Source organism: Aspergillus lucknowensis (assembly GCF_044049455.1).
Source record: "Aspergillus lucknowensis strain CBS 449.75 chromosome Unknown BJX67scaffold_68, whole genome shotgun sequence".
In the NCBI taxonomy this organism is placed as follows: domain Eukaryota; kingdom Fungi; phylum Ascomycota; class Eurotiomycetes; order Eurotiales; family Aspergillaceae; genus Aspergillus; species Aspergillus lucknowensis.
Window position 1 is genome coordinate 79,487 of NW_027263612.1, and position 17,945 is coordinate 97,431.

General features: G+C 54.5%; 6 protein-coding genes across 6 annotated transcripts; 2 read left to right on the forward strand and 4 right to left on the reverse strand.

The window, feature by feature from the left end:
* Positions 1 to 89: 89 nt before the first annotated feature.
* On the forward strand, positions 90 to 1,697 carry BJX67DRAFT_297240 (uncharacterized protein). The gene is made up of 5 exons (XM_071026908.1): positions 90 to 300; positions 361 to 644; positions 722 to 1,006; positions 1,066 to 1,176; positions 1,252 to 1,697. Exons 1-5 carry the CDS (start codon positions 231 to 233, stop codon positions 1,585 to 1,587), a joined length of 1,086 nt encoding a protein of 361 aa, XP_070881387.1. The 5' UTR covers positions 90 to 230; the 3' UTR covers positions 1,588 to 1,697.
* BJX67DRAFT_366424 (putative C6 transcription factor) lies at positions 1,675 to 4,126 on the reverse strand. The gene is made up of 6 exons (XM_071030401.1): positions 3,849 to 4,126; positions 3,196 to 3,780; positions 2,990 to 3,141; positions 2,773 to 2,940; positions 2,350 to 2,697; positions 1,675 to 2,297 (listed from the first exon to the last, which is right to left on the reverse strand). The coding sequence occupies exons 1-6, from the start codon at positions 3,972 to 3,974 to the stop codon at positions 1,808 to 1,810; spliced, it is 1,869 nt and encodes a 622-aa protein (XP_070881388.1). The 5' UTR covers positions 3,975 to 4,126; the 3' UTR covers positions 1,675 to 1,807.
* Positions 4,127 to 4,822: 696 nt separating this feature from the next.
* BJX67DRAFT_385661 (NCS2 family permease) lies at positions 4,823 to 6,757 on the reverse strand (the record flags this gene model as incomplete). The annotated part of the gene is made up of 4 exons (XM_071033913.1): positions 4,823 to 5,452; positions 5,500 to 5,604; positions 5,654 to 6,577; positions 6,668 to 6,757. The coding sequence occupies 4 exons, from the start codon at positions 6,755 to 6,757 to the stop codon at positions 4,823 to 4,825; spliced, it is 1,749 nt and encodes a 582-aa protein (XP_070881389.1).
* A 426-nt stretch (positions 6,758 to 7,183) lies between these two features.
* Positions 7,184 to 9,040, reverse strand: BJX67DRAFT_385662 (MFS transporter; the record flags this gene model as incomplete). Its single annotated transcript, XM_071033914.1, has 4 exons — positions 7,184 to 7,418; positions 7,490 to 7,621; positions 7,692 to 8,678; positions 8,730 to 9,040. The coding sequence occupies 4 exons, from the start codon at positions 9,038 to 9,040 to the stop codon at positions 7,184 to 7,186; spliced, it is 1,665 nt and encodes a 554-aa protein (XP_070881390.1).
* A 1,170-nt stretch (positions 9,041 to 10,210) lies between these two features.
* Positions 10,211 to 16,158, forward strand: BJX67DRAFT_297384 (uncharacterized protein). The gene has a single exon (XM_071026911.1). It carries the CDS (start codon positions 10,456 to 10,458, stop codon positions 15,967 to 15,969), a length of 5,514 nt encoding a protein of 1,837 aa, XP_070881391.1. The 5' UTR covers positions 10,211 to 10,455; the 3' UTR covers positions 15,970 to 16,158.
* Positions 16,159 to 17,540, reverse strand: BJX67DRAFT_297383 (uncharacterized protein). The gene is made up of 3 exons (XM_071026910.1): positions 17,231 to 17,540; positions 16,730 to 17,168; positions 16,159 to 16,656 (listed from the first exon to the last, which is right to left on the reverse strand). Exons 1-3 carry the CDS (start codon positions 17,461 to 17,463, stop codon positions 16,348 to 16,350), a joined length of 981 nt encoding a protein of 326 aa, XP_070881392.1. The 5' UTR covers positions 17,464 to 17,540; the 3' UTR covers positions 16,159 to 16,347.
* Positions 17,541 to 17,945: the final 405 nt, after the last annotated feature.

A 17,945-nucleotide genomic window follows, 5' to 3' on the forward strand; every position in this document is an offset into this window, starting at 1 on the left:
GGTAGGTTCGCCTAACGACAGCTCCACAGGTCTGGATGAAGGCTAAGCATAGTTTCCATCGCACAGAGAAAGCAGAGTAGCAATGTCATCGTGTACGGCGGCGCCATCCTTGGCCAGTTCCTCTGAATCCAGGTTAACGTAAACCAAACAGTTTCGCTTCCAACAAGTTTAAAGACCTCCGAGAATACCAACGGTACAGACAGCGATTCCAAAGGGAGTTCTGGGAGGTCATGAGCGCTGATATCAACGGGTCCTTTCACTGCGAATACGCCGTCGCAAGTCCTAGAGTCTCACCAACAGGTCTGTGCCGGCTTTCTGGGCCCAGCAGTGTATTGGCCGAGCCCACTAACATCTATTCAGTATCCTGGGCATGTTTCAAGATTAAAGAAGTTGAGACTGCAAGCAAGTACGATTGGATGCAACCTGCAATGCATGTCGACTGGGATCCGGAAACAGGTCGACAAGTAGTTTTCGTATTTGGTATACCGCGAGAAGAGCAACGAGTCTTGCTGGAACGCATCCCAGCCCGCGATGTACGGCGCCGCAACCCGTTCTGCTGGCACTCGGCATTCGTCCGGATCGTTCTCGGTCTGTACGACACAGCATTCTGGCTGCTAAGAAATCTGGTCCGAGACCTGGAGAAGGTATACCTCATCATTCGTGATTCCTTCCAGCCTTCCCGTCCCTTTAGGCGCTGACAACCGTACTCCTTGTGTTCTAGGCACGATCAAACTCTTCGCACAAGCCAAACAACTTCCCTCTTCTCCACGACATTGCTCGACATTTATTTCATTACCATGAGACGATCGAGGTGGCCGAACATACGCTGCAAGCGCTGGTAGCGGAGCAAGATCACTGGCGACGGGAAGACCGCGAGTTCGTGCAGAGGAACCTCGACACTTGGATAAAGACCCATCAGGATTTTCGACGAGAGGAGAAGAGGGCACACTCACTGAAGACCCGGTCGAAGTCGCTGAACGATAGACACCTGAACGAAATCAACCTCGTATGTTACCTCACCACCCTTTCGCCTTCAAGTGTAGAACTGGACTAACCCACATCTAGGCATTCAACCTAGTATCTCAAGGTTTTGGCCGGGATGCCCGAACGGATAGCAACATGATGAAGACGGTCGCGGTAGTGAGTATGGTGTATCTCCCAGGGACGTTTGTGTCTGTAAGTGTCTCCTCCTGGGGCATCACGTGCGAATATCCACGCATAACTATATGTACTGACACAAAGACCGGCCAGGGCCTCTTCGGCACCAATTTCTTCAGTTTCCAGGCCGACCCGCCGAATACCTGGGTCACATCCGGCAAGTTCTGGATTTACTGGGTTGTCACGATACCCTTGACCCTACTTACCGTGCTTATCTGGGCTGTTTGGCACTGGCGAGAGGTATACCCGCGTTGGTTCGAGAAGGCAGTCCGCCGCCGTCAGCCAGGCAACCCGGACGACACGGAGGCGATGACGGCCTCGACCCCGGTTAACAATGGGTTTGCTGAGAAGACGGGGTCGTTCTTTAGTATCCAGGGAGTAGCTACAGCTTTTGGGTTCAGGGATGTACAGCGGACAGAGACGGTGTAAAGGCCTGTGGTTCTTGCTTGAAAACGACACCTGCTGAAGCAGGATGATGGGAACGAATATTTATGATATATATGAGAGGTAAACATATAACGGGGCGGCGCGATTATAATTACAATTATTGGTCATCTATCCATCTACCCAGCCTGGAAGTAGACCCAATCATGAACTCCTCTAACCTGCGACTTAAATCGTGACGTTTCTGCGGTCGTGAAGGTTATCATCAAATGTTTGTGGCCTCGGGAGTCTCAGACTTCGCCGGAGAGCTTTTGACCGAGATCTCATCCAGGTCTATGAAGACAGGACCTGTCTCCGGGGGCAGGGTAACCCCTCGCTCTCTGGCCTTGTTTTGGAGGTTGCGGAGGAGTGGTTTAGTGAATCCCCACCGCCTCGTAAATGCACCGGCTGCCATTGTCAATGAGATGAAAGCATCACGGTTGACATGGTCGTCCAAAAATTCGAGGAGGATGAGGAGAGCTGTCATCATGCAATGGACATTCACACCCGGCATGTGGTCAAAGCCCCAGTTGGAGCGATAGACAACGGTTAGTTGGGCGATCCTGCGGGCTGACGATAAGCAGATTTCCCCAGCATGAGCGGTGGAGATGTATGGGTTTTGCGACTTAGGGCTGGACGCTGAAACCTTCGCCGCATATACTGGCTGGAATCTGAAAAAGCCGTATATTACCACCATAACGGCATGATAGTACATACTAATACGATTAGCAATTAATTCTCCGGAGTCTTCGGCGCCAGGCAACTCACTGTAGGGAGAGCACATGAGGAAGATCCACATTGTGCTCTTTCACACAGCTTGGCAGTTGATCAAGCCACGCACTTAGATCCCGAATGGCCTCTAACTTGTCGTTTTCGATTTCTATCCGTGGTAGAGTAACTTCCTCTTGTGGAAGGAGGAGCAGGTACAAGCCATATGCAATTCTGTTCAAGTTACAAACGGCGCTGAATAGACATGATGTATGCGCGAGAACACTCTTGGACCGAATGGGATACGCGCTCCATTCATCTTGTTCACATTGATGGTGGGCGGGAAAGGGCGGTGATTGCGATGGGAGCTTGACGACGGGTACCTTTTTAGCGCACAGAGCGTAAATCCTGAAGGGGGTCAACGTCAGCGCTCAAGCACAGTTCGTTAGGGGGGGGATCTTGGGGGCTTGGCTGGATCCTTACATCGCGAGATTGAATAATCCCCAGCTCGTGTGGTTAGCGACCCGCGCCATACGTAGGGTGTCGGGATGTGATGAAACGTTGGAGGAAGTCAGCGACAGCTCCTGGAGCGAGTATGCCAGTTGGCCCCGGCTAATCCATCCCTGTCGGTCCCTGCCAGTAATTGATGCACTTGGTTGGTCAGTGCATATACACGACGGAAGAGAGATGTAACTTTTACCATATCCACAGTACCCCCAAACCTTGCACCGTCGGTAATCTAATGCGACCTTCCTCTTTATCTAGTGATCGTTTCGCTTCTTCGTAAAATTGCGTTCGCTTAGAGGCCAGATCGTCGGCGGAGTTATGCGGCGTAGAATAGTCCGCGTACGCCTGTATTAACAGTGAGTATTCATGAAATAGAAAGGCGACCGTGCGACGACGTACACAGGCATTGGCCAATATGATACTGACCAAAAAAGGAGAACAGTATGGAGCAGAAATAGAGCCGGATTTCATGTCGCGGAGAAAGAGATCACGGTCGATCCAGTTGCAGAAGGGATGAACCCATGTGAACCAAAGAGTAATCAGTCGGGAGACGAGCTCATCGTCAACAGTGACTGAGGTCCAGGGTTGCGCTGGGACGGAGAAACGAGGGGGCTCGGGGGACCGTCTAGGGTCGAGGATGCGCCGCTTGGGAGCCGGCTCGGACAGCTCATCCTCCTGGATGTCCCCGAAGACCTCGACGAGCTCGGCCGTCTGCGTGAGCTCTGATCGTGACAGCGGATGCTCAATATAGAAGCGAATCTCGGGAAAGGAGGCACGGCTGCGGATTAGGTTCAAAAGGGGCACAATGCGACGGTTGCTGCCCTCTCGGAGAATCTGGATGAGGCGATAAAACAAATCCTCCTTATCCTCGAGCTGATCGATTTTTCGCTTGAGCGGGCCACGTCGACGTCTATCGGTGGATTCATCGAGGTTGCATTCGAGACGGCTTTTCACACAGTTGGCGCAAGGGGGCGCTCCAGAGCACTAGGGACCGGCGACTTTGTTAGCGGAACGGTCGAGGAAAAAGGTGGTCACAAGGGGAATTATGATACCTTCAGTTTACGAGCCTTGCAACCCAAGCATGCAGTACCAACGTTCTTTCTGCGTTTCTGGGGGTTATTGGATGGAATGCTGTCGGAGGCCATGGGAGCGAGGCGGCGAGATTTGGGGCTGGACATGGTGGTTTAACCCATGCCTGGTACAGAAGAGGGGAACGACGAAGCCGGAGGGCTGGAAACGAGGGCCAGCGGTACGATAGATTGGCACCGCTGGTGGGATCCTCGTAACCCAGGAACCTGGGATTCAGTCCGAGCTCAGACTGAGTGCCCGTGCGATGGATCGAGTTGAGGGGAGTGAGGAATCGCTGGGGCCAATTGCCGCTTGGCAGCCTGAGGCCGCAATGCATCCACACCACTAAATGAGCAAATGGGTTCAGGCAACCCCTCAACCTCTGTGCTTTCTTCTCTCCTCTTCAAGGCCCCGAGAGACTTCGCGTCCGCTTGCTCTCGAAACGGGTCACATTCAGCTCAACTCGGAAAGGATCCTATCTCCATGTGTGCCTTTCGGCTCCCGCGGTTCCAATCCACTGCCGAGCTCCTGCCTCGGACTCTCTCATTGGCTGCTCACTGGAGGTTCCTTTCTCCTGGATACCAAGTCCCGAGTGACCTGCATCAACCCATCCACAGCGAGTCAGGTTGGGTAACCAACGCCGAAGGTACTATCATGGCTTTACGTGCGGTTCCATGCAGACTTATTTCTGGATTCGTCTTGCGTTTTCTCCGGGGTTCACTGCATCAGAACCGAAGAAGTGCAGCCTTTGCATCCATCAGCTCCTGAGAGCAAACCAGGAAAAAGGGCCTAGATCATATCGGCTACCAGAGCTGATGGGAGGGTAGATCATCCGATGTAAGGAGAAGTTGCCCACAGAGACAATGAACCGAGGAGATAAATTACTCTTAACACTATACAGACCCAATGCACAAACCGTCCGAAACATCAGCAGATGCGATAAACATCGTTGAACGAACTAGTTCTTGGTCCCATCCTCCTGGGAGCCCGCTAATTTCTCGGCTACCCGATCTTGCGACGAAATTGACTCCTGAGGCTTCACCCTAAAATCCAAACCGTCAGCTTCGTCGTACGGGCGCCAAAAGTCCTTCTTTCCATGGACGGCACGAACAAGCCAGGGTGGGAAAAATCCACCAGGGATCTTCCACGTCCAAGCGTCATGGTCGTCGTCTCGATTCGGTGGAACGATACGTCCGCCGCTCAACTTGTCGATAACCCAGACTCCCCCGTTGATAAGGATATAGCTTAGAATACCCGCAATCAGCCCGTCTGCAATACTGTAAGTGAAGGGCATCATCGCGATCGTCAAGAAGGCCGGTATCGCATCTCCCATATACCGCCAATTGATTTCAAGAGTAGCATGCATCATCATCGAGCCGACGATGACCAGTGTGCTTCCTGTTGCCCACGGCGGGATCGAAGCGAATATTGGCGCGAAGAATACGGCAATGAAGAAGCAGATACCCGTTACGCAGGACGTCATGCCCGTCCGCCCACCTTCGGAGATCCCAGCACCGCTCTCCACGAATGCCGTTACGGGCGGAGAGCCAAAAAGAGAGCCAATCGAGATACTTATTGCGTCGACCATCTGCGTACGGGTCAGCAAAATTCAGAGGGATGGCTAGAGGAACATACATAAGCCATAGCACTGCCTTCGAAATCTTGAGTGCGCTCGTCCATTGCCCCGGCAAACTTGGCCATTGAATACAGGGTCCCGGTCGCGTCGAGAATATCGACATACTACATCAAGGTCAAAAGGTAAACCCCGAGTCTTGGTTCATAGACTTACCAGGAATGTGATGAGTGCTAAACCAAACTGCCCCCCGTTACTGGAGATATTCCAGTCTTGAGCAACAAGTGTGTGCTGAATCGGGTGGAAGGTGACCACCTTCTTGAAGAAGTCGAACATGTTTTCGCCGGTTTCGGTATATGGGAAATACGTCACCGGGGTGGTACGTGGCCAAGAGATGATAGAAACCAACAGTATACCAGCGATTACGGCTCCCTTGACCCTGTACAGCATCAAGAAAACGGTAAAGACACCGCCACAGAAAATACCAATCCACATTGTCGGGTTCCGCATCTTCCCATAACTAGGGCACAGATAGCCGGTCTCTTCAGTAATCAGGTCCGGCGCGCAGCCAGCTAGTTGGATAGGGGTGTCCGTTGCGCCCTGGATGACGCCAAGCCCGGCACTATAGCTGAGTCCTATCAAGGTCAGATATAATCCGATACCCGCACCAGTCGCAAGTTTAATGGATGCCGGAATAGCCCGGGCTAGCCATTGCCGGATACCCAGCAGGGTCAGACCGAGGAACACCCAGCCCTCGACGAAAACTGCTGTCACCGCCAGGCTATAAGGAATCAATCCTGTCCCATGATGCCCGACGACAGTGTAAGCGAAGTATGCGTTAAGGCCCATGCCGGGGGCGAGGGCTACAGGAAGATTGGCAAGAAGTCCCAGAAAAAAGCTGGCGATGGCGGCGATGGCGGCGGTCGCGGTCACAATGTCGCGGTTGACTTCTTGCTTGCAGATAAGGTACTCCGTGTTATTGTTGCAGCTGGTCTCGAGGTCTTCCATTGGACAGACACAGGTTCCTCCCGTATCGCTTGTGATATTCGCGTTCACTGAGATAATGTAGGCCATCGCGAAGAACGTGGCAAGGCCGGCGCGGATTTCCGTGAAGAAGAAGGCGCCTTTCCGTTCGCGGGGCTAAAGCGACGGATTGGTTAGTAAAAAGCATATCCAGCTGAGATGCGAATGTGCGATCGCATGTAAGGTACACAGGGCTGAAGCACATACATGACCTGAATTCTCAAGGCGAAACCACCGACCGACCGGACTTCGAGCCACCGCCAGATTGGCGCGACCAATCCACTCGGCGTTTCCCATGACGTCTGGGGAAGTTAACAGAAAATTATCACTCGAGTGTTATTGCAACTGCTGCAGCAAGACGAGACTCAAGCCCGGCACAAGCGACATTCGAGAAACTCACACGACAGGCGTCCTGGAGATTTTATTTCCGGCGCGACCGGGGCAAAAAACCTGCAAGCCGTTATCTCTCGGTTGCTTGGTGGACCCATGGTGCGATAGGCCACGAGCGAAGCACCGGCCGGGGTCGACCATGGAACTTCCCCCTGGCGTGCGAGTCAGATGTGATTCTGCTCTGCGACGACCCCTCAGGCGGATCTCCCCGAGGAAAACGTATCCGGCCGGTGCTTATCAGCTGGACAAACCGCTTACGGATGCAAATTATTACTCCTGTCTTGACTCCGTTTGCGACTTCGAAGGTCTTTGCCGATGGCCTTGTTGTTCTCTCTACGCTTTTTCCTCGAATACAGGCAATTGCGGCGCGAACCGGCTCTTCCGGCGCAACGTGGGCCCCCATGCGATGAACGCGAGCGGGATAGGAATCATGATCGCAGACAAGCAGCCGAGCAATGTCCCCGCCCACTGCACCCCCAAATTGACGAACATCTGCCGTGAGAAGAGGGGAAAGCACGCTCCAACCGCCGACCGCAAGATCGTGTTGGCGGCGAAGACCGACGCTGCACTGTCGCAACCTTATCAGCATGTGTTATAATCACGGAAGCCAAGCCAGATTCATCGCTAGCTTAAACTTACAATTGCAGATATGAATCAATCAGGTAGTTGAAACAGTTCAGGAAGATGCAATAGATCCCAAACCCGACCAGTACCCCGGACGCTGTGGGGGCCATCCAATGGATCTCCTTTGTGAACCCCGTCCAGCCGTACCTGAATGATTCGTCAGCTAAATATATATCTTCATTGACCGAACCTCGACAGCGGGAAGGAAAGACCCTACCAAAAGAGTCCGATCGTAAATGCGATCCCTCCCACGATCGCCGACGGCAATCTCCACTCCGGAACTGGGATGTCTCCGTTCGCAGCCAACTTCTTGGTGTATAACGGCTGGCCCAGCAAAGTATATACACCCGCTAGGAGCTCGCCGATGATCAGCCCGACGAACGGAAGGCTCCCTACGCCAAGGTTCATGCCATGGATTCCTTGGAAAACAACGGGGTAGGCCGCCAGCAAGGCGTACATCAATCCATAGATGAAGGACATGTACACCGTAACGAGGAAGACGATTGGTTCTGTGAAGAGCATGCGAAAGGGCCTGCTGAAGTTCACGGTGACGAGCTCCCTGAAGTCGAGCTCGACCTCGTCCTGTTTCGCATGCACGCCCCAGTTTCTGGTTTGACGGCGGAGCGTCGCTGCCTTGTCCACAAGAATCATCGGTGGGTATGTCTCCTTGAAGAAGATCAAGAGGAGGATTGTCCCCAGGAACCCCATGATCGCACTGATGTACATCGTCCACCGCCACCCAAGATAACTCATCACAATGAACCCCCCAGTGAAGGGCGACGCGAATGGACCGACAAATACTGCCATCGCGAAACAGGCGACCGCCACTCCGCGGTGCCGATTGTTGTATATATCGGCGAAGGCAGCCGGAACGATTGACAGAGGACTCGCCGCAAACAACCCTGCGAAGAACCTAGTCAACATGATCGTCTGGACGTCCTTTGCTGTCGCTGTCCCGATCGTAAAGATGCTGTATCCGAATACACCGGCTGTAATAGGCCATCGACGACCCGCCAATTCCGACGCAGGAGCCCAGAAGGTCGGACCAGATGCGAAACCCAGGACATACAGCGTAACACCTAACGTTGAGACCTCCGTACTGATGCCGTAGTCCTGTCCAACCGCAGCAACCCCCGACGAGAAGATCGCGCTAGCGAATGACGAGACGAAAGTAACATACGCAAGGATAAGTGATAACCTGAGTCTATAAAAACCGTCAGCCCCCTCTCCTCCTGCGCACGGGTCATCGGCGTACTTCATCATCAGCGACCAATTATGCGGATGCAACGGATCCTCAACCCCTGTGAATTCGACGACATATTTCTCCGGATCAGGTAGCTCAGGCGGGTAATCCTTCCCACCGCCGAAGGGAAGCCATTCGCTCCGCGGGACACGGGGGGCCTTCGATCCGACCGTGGAGTGATGTGTTAGACGGAGCGACTCGACGCGCGCGAGCTCGACGTTTGTCTGTCGGCGGCTGAGACCTGTCCCTGTGCGGATGGGCTGGTAGTCGGGTCTTGCGGTGGGGATCTCCGCGAGGGAGCCGGTGGAGGTGGTGGAAGACATTGCAGCATCTACCTATCTAACGGGCTTGATCGTGTGTCGAACGTCTTCGAAGACAGCATCGGGGGTAATTTTTTTTTTGCGGAGGAACTGGGTCTTCGCAAGTAGGGTTTCTGGTAATCATGTTGTCATCGAAGGGCTGTTCCATGGTTCTGTTACCTCAAGTCTACCGCGAACGGGCCTGCGGGAATCTAGATATGTGCTGTTCGCACGATTTGCTGGAGGTTTACACTGACTGGTATAGCCCAGATAATTAGGTTGCAGGGCATCAATATCGCTCTCCGGTTCCTCGTGATGCAACAAGAACGGTGTCCAGTTGCCGACGTCAGAATGCCAGCGAGGGTATCTCTGGTTCAAAATGCAGTCCAAGCTGGGCTTCGTTGATAAAAGACTCGTACTTGGCTGTGCACCACGCCCGACGAGGCAGAGAGCTGCTACAATACTACTCGTCGAGTAGCTGTGCGTGGGAGGCATGGCTGCGGTAATCAGGCGCAACGGACCACACACCCCCCTGTCGCGGTACCGTACGCAAGAATGGAAACCCTGCGGTACGTCCAGTTTGTTTCAGACGAACGCCTCAACCGGTGGGTTATCGAGATGGCAGTGCTACTGCGGCATTTGCGCCACTTCTGATGAAGCTTGCAGCTCGATCTAACGGGGAATATGTGCGGGCGCCATATAATTCGAGAGACTTAGTATGTGACTGTAGCTGAGACCACGCCTCATCACTCCCCTCAAGCGCCGACATTTGCACAAAGATGCCCAATACCACGGATTCGGCGTCATGCTGTGGTGTATTTGCGGCGCCTTGGGCGAACTGCGCCGCTCGACGTCTCCGGGCATTCTGATCCAACCAGTTGGTGTCACAACAGCTGCGGCGCTTACCCACCTCAATGCGAATATCGATATCAGTGGCGGTAATAGGAGATGGAGAGCTGATTTCCAAAACTGGACGAGCCTCGTGAAAGGAGAGGCAAACAAGGCAGTTTCCTTTGTGTGAATGCTTTCCTGATAAAAGCTTTGATCCTACTAGCTTCACCTTACCATTTCACTTCTTTCTTACACTGCACCACCTCCACTACACATAACACAGAAGTGATAACAGAATATTGGCAGGATGGCTAAAAAGTAAGAGACAGTCTTCTCTCCCAAAATCCCAGCTAACCGCAGCAGAATCTGCAACGAGTTCGCGAGACGAGGCTCCTGTCCATATAACCCTTGTCGATTTGCCCATGTCCGCCGAGAAGAACTGCAGGGCCAAACCGGCCAGCGAAGAAACAGTCGGAGCTACGAAAGCAGCGAGCTTTCTGCCTGGAGAAGGCGGGTCCCCAACACTCCATTCACCCGCCCGCTTGGCCCTGCGCTGGGTACGTTCTTCGCAGACGCCAGAAAGCTAATCGAAGTCGATTGACGGTACAATGCAAGAGGTGATCAACTGTCTCTCCAAAAAGGGCGGCCTCAACCGGATTCAAGAGCTGATCCAGCGAGATTTCTCCGCCATCCCGACGTCTTCTAAGCGTGATATATTCGCCGGTCAGATCCTCCCGTTTCTGGAAATCATTACTCACCAGAACGTCCTTGCGTCCTTGGTCCTTGAGCAAGCCGTCGGTAGGATATATAATTGCATTTACGGAATTGCTGGGCGCCGGGGAATACCTTTCCTGGAATTTCTAGCAGACGCCGTGCAGCTAGAAATCGAGAGCAAGAGCAGCAAAGCCCCTTCATACCTTGAGCTCTCTCTTTTCGTGTTCTGGCAGGTCGTCGAACTCAACTCGACTGCTTTCATCCAGGAGCCACTGAAGCCGCTTGCGCAACGGTTTGCGGATTTGCTCATCATCCTACATGACTCGGAGACGGCGACTCTTGTTTTCCAGTCGTGCGATTACCTAGAGAAGCTTCAACGGCGCCTGGATATTGGGCTATCTCTACCCTCGTTGTCGGGGGCTCTGAAGCAACAGCCAGCCGGTCAAGCCCCCGTCGCCTTTGTAACACAGAAAGACCCGCCTGGCGGACGGCACGACAACGACCACGAGGATATTGGCAGAATTAGAATTATGCCTACTTTCCAGGAGATCATGTCCAAGCGCTCTGAATATCTCCCCGTGAAAGACCCCCGCCAGTGGCACCTTGACGGACCTGCCGGGCTTCTGGATAGGCATTTTCGACTCCTCAGGGAAGACACCGTGGGTCAGCTCCGAGACGTCATCCACGCAGAACTTCAGCCGAGCGCCTCCAAGAGCGGTCAGAGAGGGCAGACAAGGGCGTACACGTACAGACAGGTTGGCATGCGCGGCGCAGAGTTCCATCGGTTTGCCGGACTCCAGTTCCTTGTGCAATTCGCGCAGCCAGAGAACGTTCGTGGGATGACGAAGAAGAAGCAACGGGAGTGGTGGGAAATATCGAAACGGCTCCAGCCCAGTGCCCTCGTAAGCCTCGTGGATCCACAGGGCTCTGCAATATTCTGCACTGTAGCTAGTCCTGAACAGCGGCCAAGAGCGCGAGGCAACGCGGCAGAGACTCAGCAGCCCAAATTGGCTGGATCCCTGTGGGAGAATACAGAAGTGGCCTCCATATTGCTGGAATTGGTCGAAAGCACCAAGAGCAACTGGGAGTACATCCTGGATTGTTTAACGTTGAAGAGGCACCAGCGAGCTCTCTCCCTGGTGGAATTTCCTGGCATTCTCCTGCCCTCATTCCAATCCACCCTTCTCGGCCTCCAGAAAATGCAAGGAACCGCCGATATCCCCATGTCGGACTACCTCGCGCCCAAGGCTGGCAGCTCGCCCTCGCTTTTAGTCGACGTGGCTCCCCCCGTGTACTCGACAGCCCCAGGATTTAGTTTCGACCTACAGTGTCTCATGACTGACCACTCCAGCTTCAAAGTCGAGCACTCACAACCGGTCAACCTGGAAAGGCTCCAGAAGCATTCTACGCTGGATGACGCACAGGCCGCCGCGCTCGTCAGTGCCCTTCAGCGGCGGATCGCGTTGATTCAGGGTCCCCCAGGCACTGGGAAGAGTTTTACGGGGGTAGCCCTCATCAAGGTTCTTCTGGCTAATAAGGCCAAGGTGAAGAAGGGGCTCGGCCCGATTGTATGCGTGTGCTACACGAACCACGCCCTCGACCAGCTTCTGGAGGATTTACTGGATAGCAAAATCACTTCGCAGATCATCCGAGTGGGCTCGCAATCAAAGTCGGATCGCTTGCAGCAGTTGAATCTTCGTGTCGTCGCCGGAAACGCTGAGAAGACACGACTGGAGAAGAGAGACCAGTGGCAGTTGCACTCGAAGTTTGATGACCATGAGGACCGGTTCCGTAAACTGCGTCTGAATTCGGCTGGATCAGATCAAAGTCTGAAGTACTATCTCAGACGGTCCCATCCAGACCATTACAATCAGCTTTTCGGTGTGGATAAAGAAGGCTTTCAGAGGCAGTCAAAACGCAGTCCTCTTCATACGTTGCAGTCCTGGTTAAATCACGGCGGTCAGCGGAGCCAGGGCACTCCTCGTCGTGTGGAGGAGCTACTGGACGCACATCTGGACACGATGACGATGGTAGAGCGCAGGGCTCTTTACAATCACTGGCTTGATGCGCACAGACGGATCCTGCATTCACAGGCACAGTCCATTCTATCGGAGCACTCGGAAACGAAAGCTTCCTGGGACCGAGTACGAGACGAGATGGACCTCCGATGCCTGCGGACGGCGGATGTCATTGGTGTGACAACTACTGGTCTTGCTCGCAATCTGAAGATGCTGCGCCGATTGCCATCGAAGGTCCTCCTCTGTGAAGAAGCCGGCGAGGTCTTGGAAGCCCATCTGCTTACCTCCCTCCTGCCATCCCTGGAGCAGGTGATACTCATCGGCGACCATCAGCAGCTTCGACCCCAGATCCAGAACTACGAGCTTTCTCGCGAAAGTAAAGCAGGCCAGCAGTACTCCCTCGACCGGTCGTTGTTTGAAAGGCTCGTCGAGCCCGACGATGGTGTCGGAGTCCAGATCCCCTTCTGCACTTTGGAAACTCAGAGACGCATGCATCCCTCAATATCTCGTCTCGTGAGAGACACCCTGTACCCGCGACTGCAAGATGCGCCATCGGTTTCCGAATATCCCGCCGTTGTTGGGATGCGCAAAAGGCTCTTTTGGCTTGACCACCGACGCCCGGAGGCCGGTGCCTCTGACCAGGACGCAATGGCGACGTCTCACTGGAACGATCACGAAATACAGCTGACAGTCGCCATGGTCAACCACCTTCTGCGGCAGGGGGCTTACCAGAGTGGTGAGGTCGCCGTGCTCACTCCCTACCTTGGCCAGCTTCACCGTTTACGGCGGAAACTGAGCGAATCGTTCACCATTACGCTGGGAGAAAGGGACCAGGAAGATCTTGACAACGCTGGTTTCACCGAGGGTGAAGTGCAGTCTACCAAACCGGCCGTCTTCAAGTCTACTCTCCTTCAGACGCTGAGAGTCGCTACCATTGACAACTTCCAAGGCGAGGAGGCGAAGGTGGTCGTCATTTCTCTGGTACGGAGCAACAGTCAGAACCGCTGTGGTTTCCTCCGTACACCTAATCGAATCGACGTCCTCCTTTCCCGTGCGAAACACGGCATGTATATTATTGGAAACTCCGAAACATCAAGGGGGGTGGAGATGTGGGGGAAGGTCATAGACATCCTGGAAATGGAAGGGAATATCGGGCCTGCACTGGAACTGAGCTGCCCACGACATCCTGAATCTCCCATTACAGTTTCGGAGCCGGACGACTTCGTGCAATACTCCCCAGAAGGAGGCTGCAGTCTGCCATGCGGCAAGCGACTTCGTTGCGGACATCCCTGCAAGCAAAAGTGCCACTCTGACCTTCTCCATCAGGCTGTTTACTGCCCTGAGCCTTGCCAACGCCCGCAGAAAGGGTGCACGCATCCATGCCCAAAGCCGTGTGGTGATCCGTGTCCAAAGAAATGCGAGGCCAAAGTGTTCGATGCAGATCGCGTTCTCCCATGCGGCCATCAAATGGCCAGTCTCCCCTGCTGGCAGGCGCAAGATCTCAGCACTGTCAAATGCCCGGTTCTTGTTAAGAAGGAGGTTCCGCATTGCAATCATACTGTGACGGTTGCCTGCCACATTGATGTGGCGAGCATTAGTTACCGGTGCACACGGATGTGCCAGGCCGTGTTGCCGTGTGGCCATAATTGCAAGAGGCAATGTACTGCATGTACGAAACGCACCGAGGAGGGTCCCGCAGTCGATCATGGAACATGTACGCAGAAGTGCGGACGGCTGTATTCCGCGTGTGCACACTCATGCAGTGCTGAATGCCACCAAGGGACTTCGTGCCCACCATGTACCTCTCCCTGTGACGTACAGTGTGGGCACTCCAGATGTCCGCAGAAATGTTCTGAGCCGTGTGCCCCCTGTGCAGTACCACAATGTCTGTCATCATGCCCGCATAGTACATGTTCGATGCCATGTGCTGCGCCCTGTGATCACGTCCCTTGCTCTCTGCGCTGCGAGAAACTTCTGTCCTGCGGCCACCGATGCCCATCTGTCTGCGGCGAGATCTGCCCTCCAGCCAAGTTATGCCAGATCTGCGGCCCGGACACCGTCAAAGAGACTCCGGTCGATTTCATCCTCGGTGAAACATACAAAGAGATTGATCTGGGAGAGAACCCCTGCGTATTCCCGCAGTGTGGCCACTTCCTGACCATCGAAAGCATGGACGCCCAGATGGACCTGAGAAAGCACTACAATATGGACGAGCACGAGAGACCAGTCTCAATCGCGTCATCCTCGGAGCCGTTTTCGATCGACGATATCCGGACGTGCGCTACGTGTCGAGGCTCCCTCCGCAATCTGTCGCGGTATGGACGGCTCGTGAGGCGCGCTCTCCTCGACGAGGCAACGAAGAAGTTTATTTTATATTTGAATCAGCAGTACGTCCCATTAGCCCAGGACCTACCTAGACGCATAGCGCAGCTGCGAGACCGCGAAACGACCGCAGAAACAGGATCCCTGGTATTCAAAACCGGCGTTGACATCCGCATCGACGGCCCCCCCGAGCATCAAGTGCGCCAACTCGGTAATCGCGTCAGGAAAGCCGACAAGGAAAGATGGAGGAACCTGCTCGGTCTCCGGGACCAGATAACCACGTACATGAACCGGGTGAAGGTGGAGGAGCAGCCGTTCAACCAGGTACGCAACATGGTCGAGGACGCGCGCCGACGCAAGAGCAAGAGGATCACAGGCGACTTCGAGTTCGACGAGAACGTCCTTCAAACGAAGGGACACCTCCAAGCAGCGTCGCTGCTCCTTCGCCTGGACACAGCCCTACTTGCGGATTTCCTCTCCCTCACGCACAAGGTGCGTGTCGGGACGGCGAGCCAGAGTAATCTTAATCTGCACGTGGACTTGAGCCAGAATAGAAAACAGTGCAGGAGGCTTATCGACAATGCAGCAGGCTCGCGTCGGATCCTGCAGCAGGCAGAGGGATACCTCTTCCTCGCGCAGCTGTGTGCTCTCGAGCGGCAGAGCGTAACCGATCCCACCCGAGCGGAGGGTTTACTGCAGGATGGAGCGGCGGCTCTTCAAGAAGCGCAAACTCTTTGCGATGCGCACCCTGCCCTGACACAGGGACTTTCTGAGGAGATTGAAGGCACCAGAGGCATGCTGCGTGGGTCGACGTTTTATGCGCCGGTGACCAACGAAGAGCGATTGGCTGTCCTGGCTGCCATGGCGCAGGAGTTCCGGGGGACAGGCCACTGGTACTATTGTGAAAACGGGCATCCATTTACGATTGGAGAGTGTGGTGGTGCTATGCAGGTGTCGAGGTGTCCGGAGTGTGGCTCGCCCGTTGGTGGACAGGGACATCAGACAGTCGAGGGGGTGACTCGTGCTGGCGATCTGGAGGAGAGGCTAAGGGGGTTGGACATACATTAGACAGGCTGGGGTTCTCGTTAATGTCATTCAATGCTTCCAACCAAGCCATGTGCGTTGATTCGAGATTGTATTATGGCATGAGCAAGTGATTAAGTAGGCTCACCGGAACCAAGTGGATGGGGGAGATTTTGTGAAAGAACAGGAACTATATTATAATTATGCCAATTCAATAACCCAACATTCATGCCATGGTATCTCAAAATCATCACAGAACGCAAGATAGCCCGTCATCAAACCCATCGTAAGATAAATCCTCGGCAACAAACAAAAAAAATAGCCGGAGATCCGAGCAAACCACTACCACTGCCACTACCACGACCGCACGACGTATCCCGACACGGCATCATTTGGACCCTAGGCGTGACGCGCACCTTAGTTCTAATAGCGAGAGGACGGGATTTGGTTCGAAAAGCCGGGATTCGGCGGTTGTACTGGAGCGACATACGCCGGGGCGACCCCAGGGGTGTAGACACCAGGGCCCCCAACCGCGACGGCGGCATACACCGCGACGGCGTAGAAGAAATTCGTGAGGAAATAGACAGCCTCCGCTGACTTGGCCAGGTAGTCCGCCTTGCTGGTGGCGTAGTCCTCCGGGTCGGCGAAGGCTCGAGTTACGTAGCCGCCCAAGGTGGCCGTGTTGTAGCCCAGGGCAGCGACGAGCAAAGCTATAGCCCAGCTCTTCAGATTCTATGCAGAACGTTAGCGGGCGGATTGCAGAGGAGGAGCAAGGGTACAAGACGGAATGGGAATGTTGGCATACCCTCGGCCCTGAATGCTGAGTTCCCTGCGACAGGATCTTGCCCATGGTGCTGGAGGCAATCAGCAATCCAAACACGGAAACGGTCATGTATGTCGTCCACACCCCCCGTTGCGGGTCGAAGAGCTTGTCGGCTAATTCGGGGTCGTAGGCGTCGTCGGAGTATATTGCGACGTAGACTGCGGTTTCGATCCCGAGCGCGGCGAGCGCAATCAACACCAGTAAGACCGCGTACGCGGCTTGAAGCCTCAAGACGGAGCTCGGGGTACTTGCAAAGTGTTGTTGCAGCTTTTTGGTGAGAGAGGTTAAAATCACGGCGTTGAGGATCAGCTTGGATAGGATGTCCAGCCAGTCCCAGATGATCAGGGCCGGTAAGAGGTCAGACTGCGAGGCGATATCGCACTCGCCCAGAGTGAGGTCGATGATAGCGGCGAGTTGGGCGCTACGTAAGACCTGTTAGCACCGACCATATTATGAGCAGACGGATGGTAGAACGGCGCGTACCCAAGCCCGCATAACAGGGACAGAGCAAGCCAGGACCAGGCGACGAGCGGCCGGCCACGTTGTTTACTGCGGTTGGCGCGGGACGACCCCACGATGAAGAGGATAGCGAACGCAACGAAGAACAGTGCGTAGAAGGCGATGTAGACCCGGGACTGTTCTGTCTCGAATGCGTCGTCGCTGCAGGATGGGCCGGAAACATCCCAGCTGCCGCCGCCGCCACGTCGCGGAGCCATTATTGTTGGAAGGGGGAGAGAGTGTGTGTGCGTTCAACAATGTTGTTTGAATTCTTCAAGCGCAACTTGGAGTGAAGACACAAGGCAACGAAAGAGATCGCAGAGCAGGGGCATCCATCTGCTTTAATGCGGCTGAAGACCCTGAAAATAGCACTGCCTCCACCGACACGAGCCCCGGCTGTGATGAGATCTCCAATTCGCCAGGCGCACTTTGCCCTCGTCCAAGACCTCGTATTTCTTTGCCCAACCTCAGCCTCGTCTTGCCCCCCTCGACCAATGGAGGTGGGCAAGACTGGCACATCTCGTTTGCGCCTCCCTTTTGAGACTGGGGGTGACCAGCCTCCTGAAAATTGTGGATCGGAGTGATCGTGTCAGAACTCAAACGCATGGGTACTGCCGGTCTGGGGACTGGGGGCCCTGCGCCCGACCAGTCAAGAAGATGCCTTGGGCGTGAGCCACTGCGCCACGATGGCAGTCGCTTT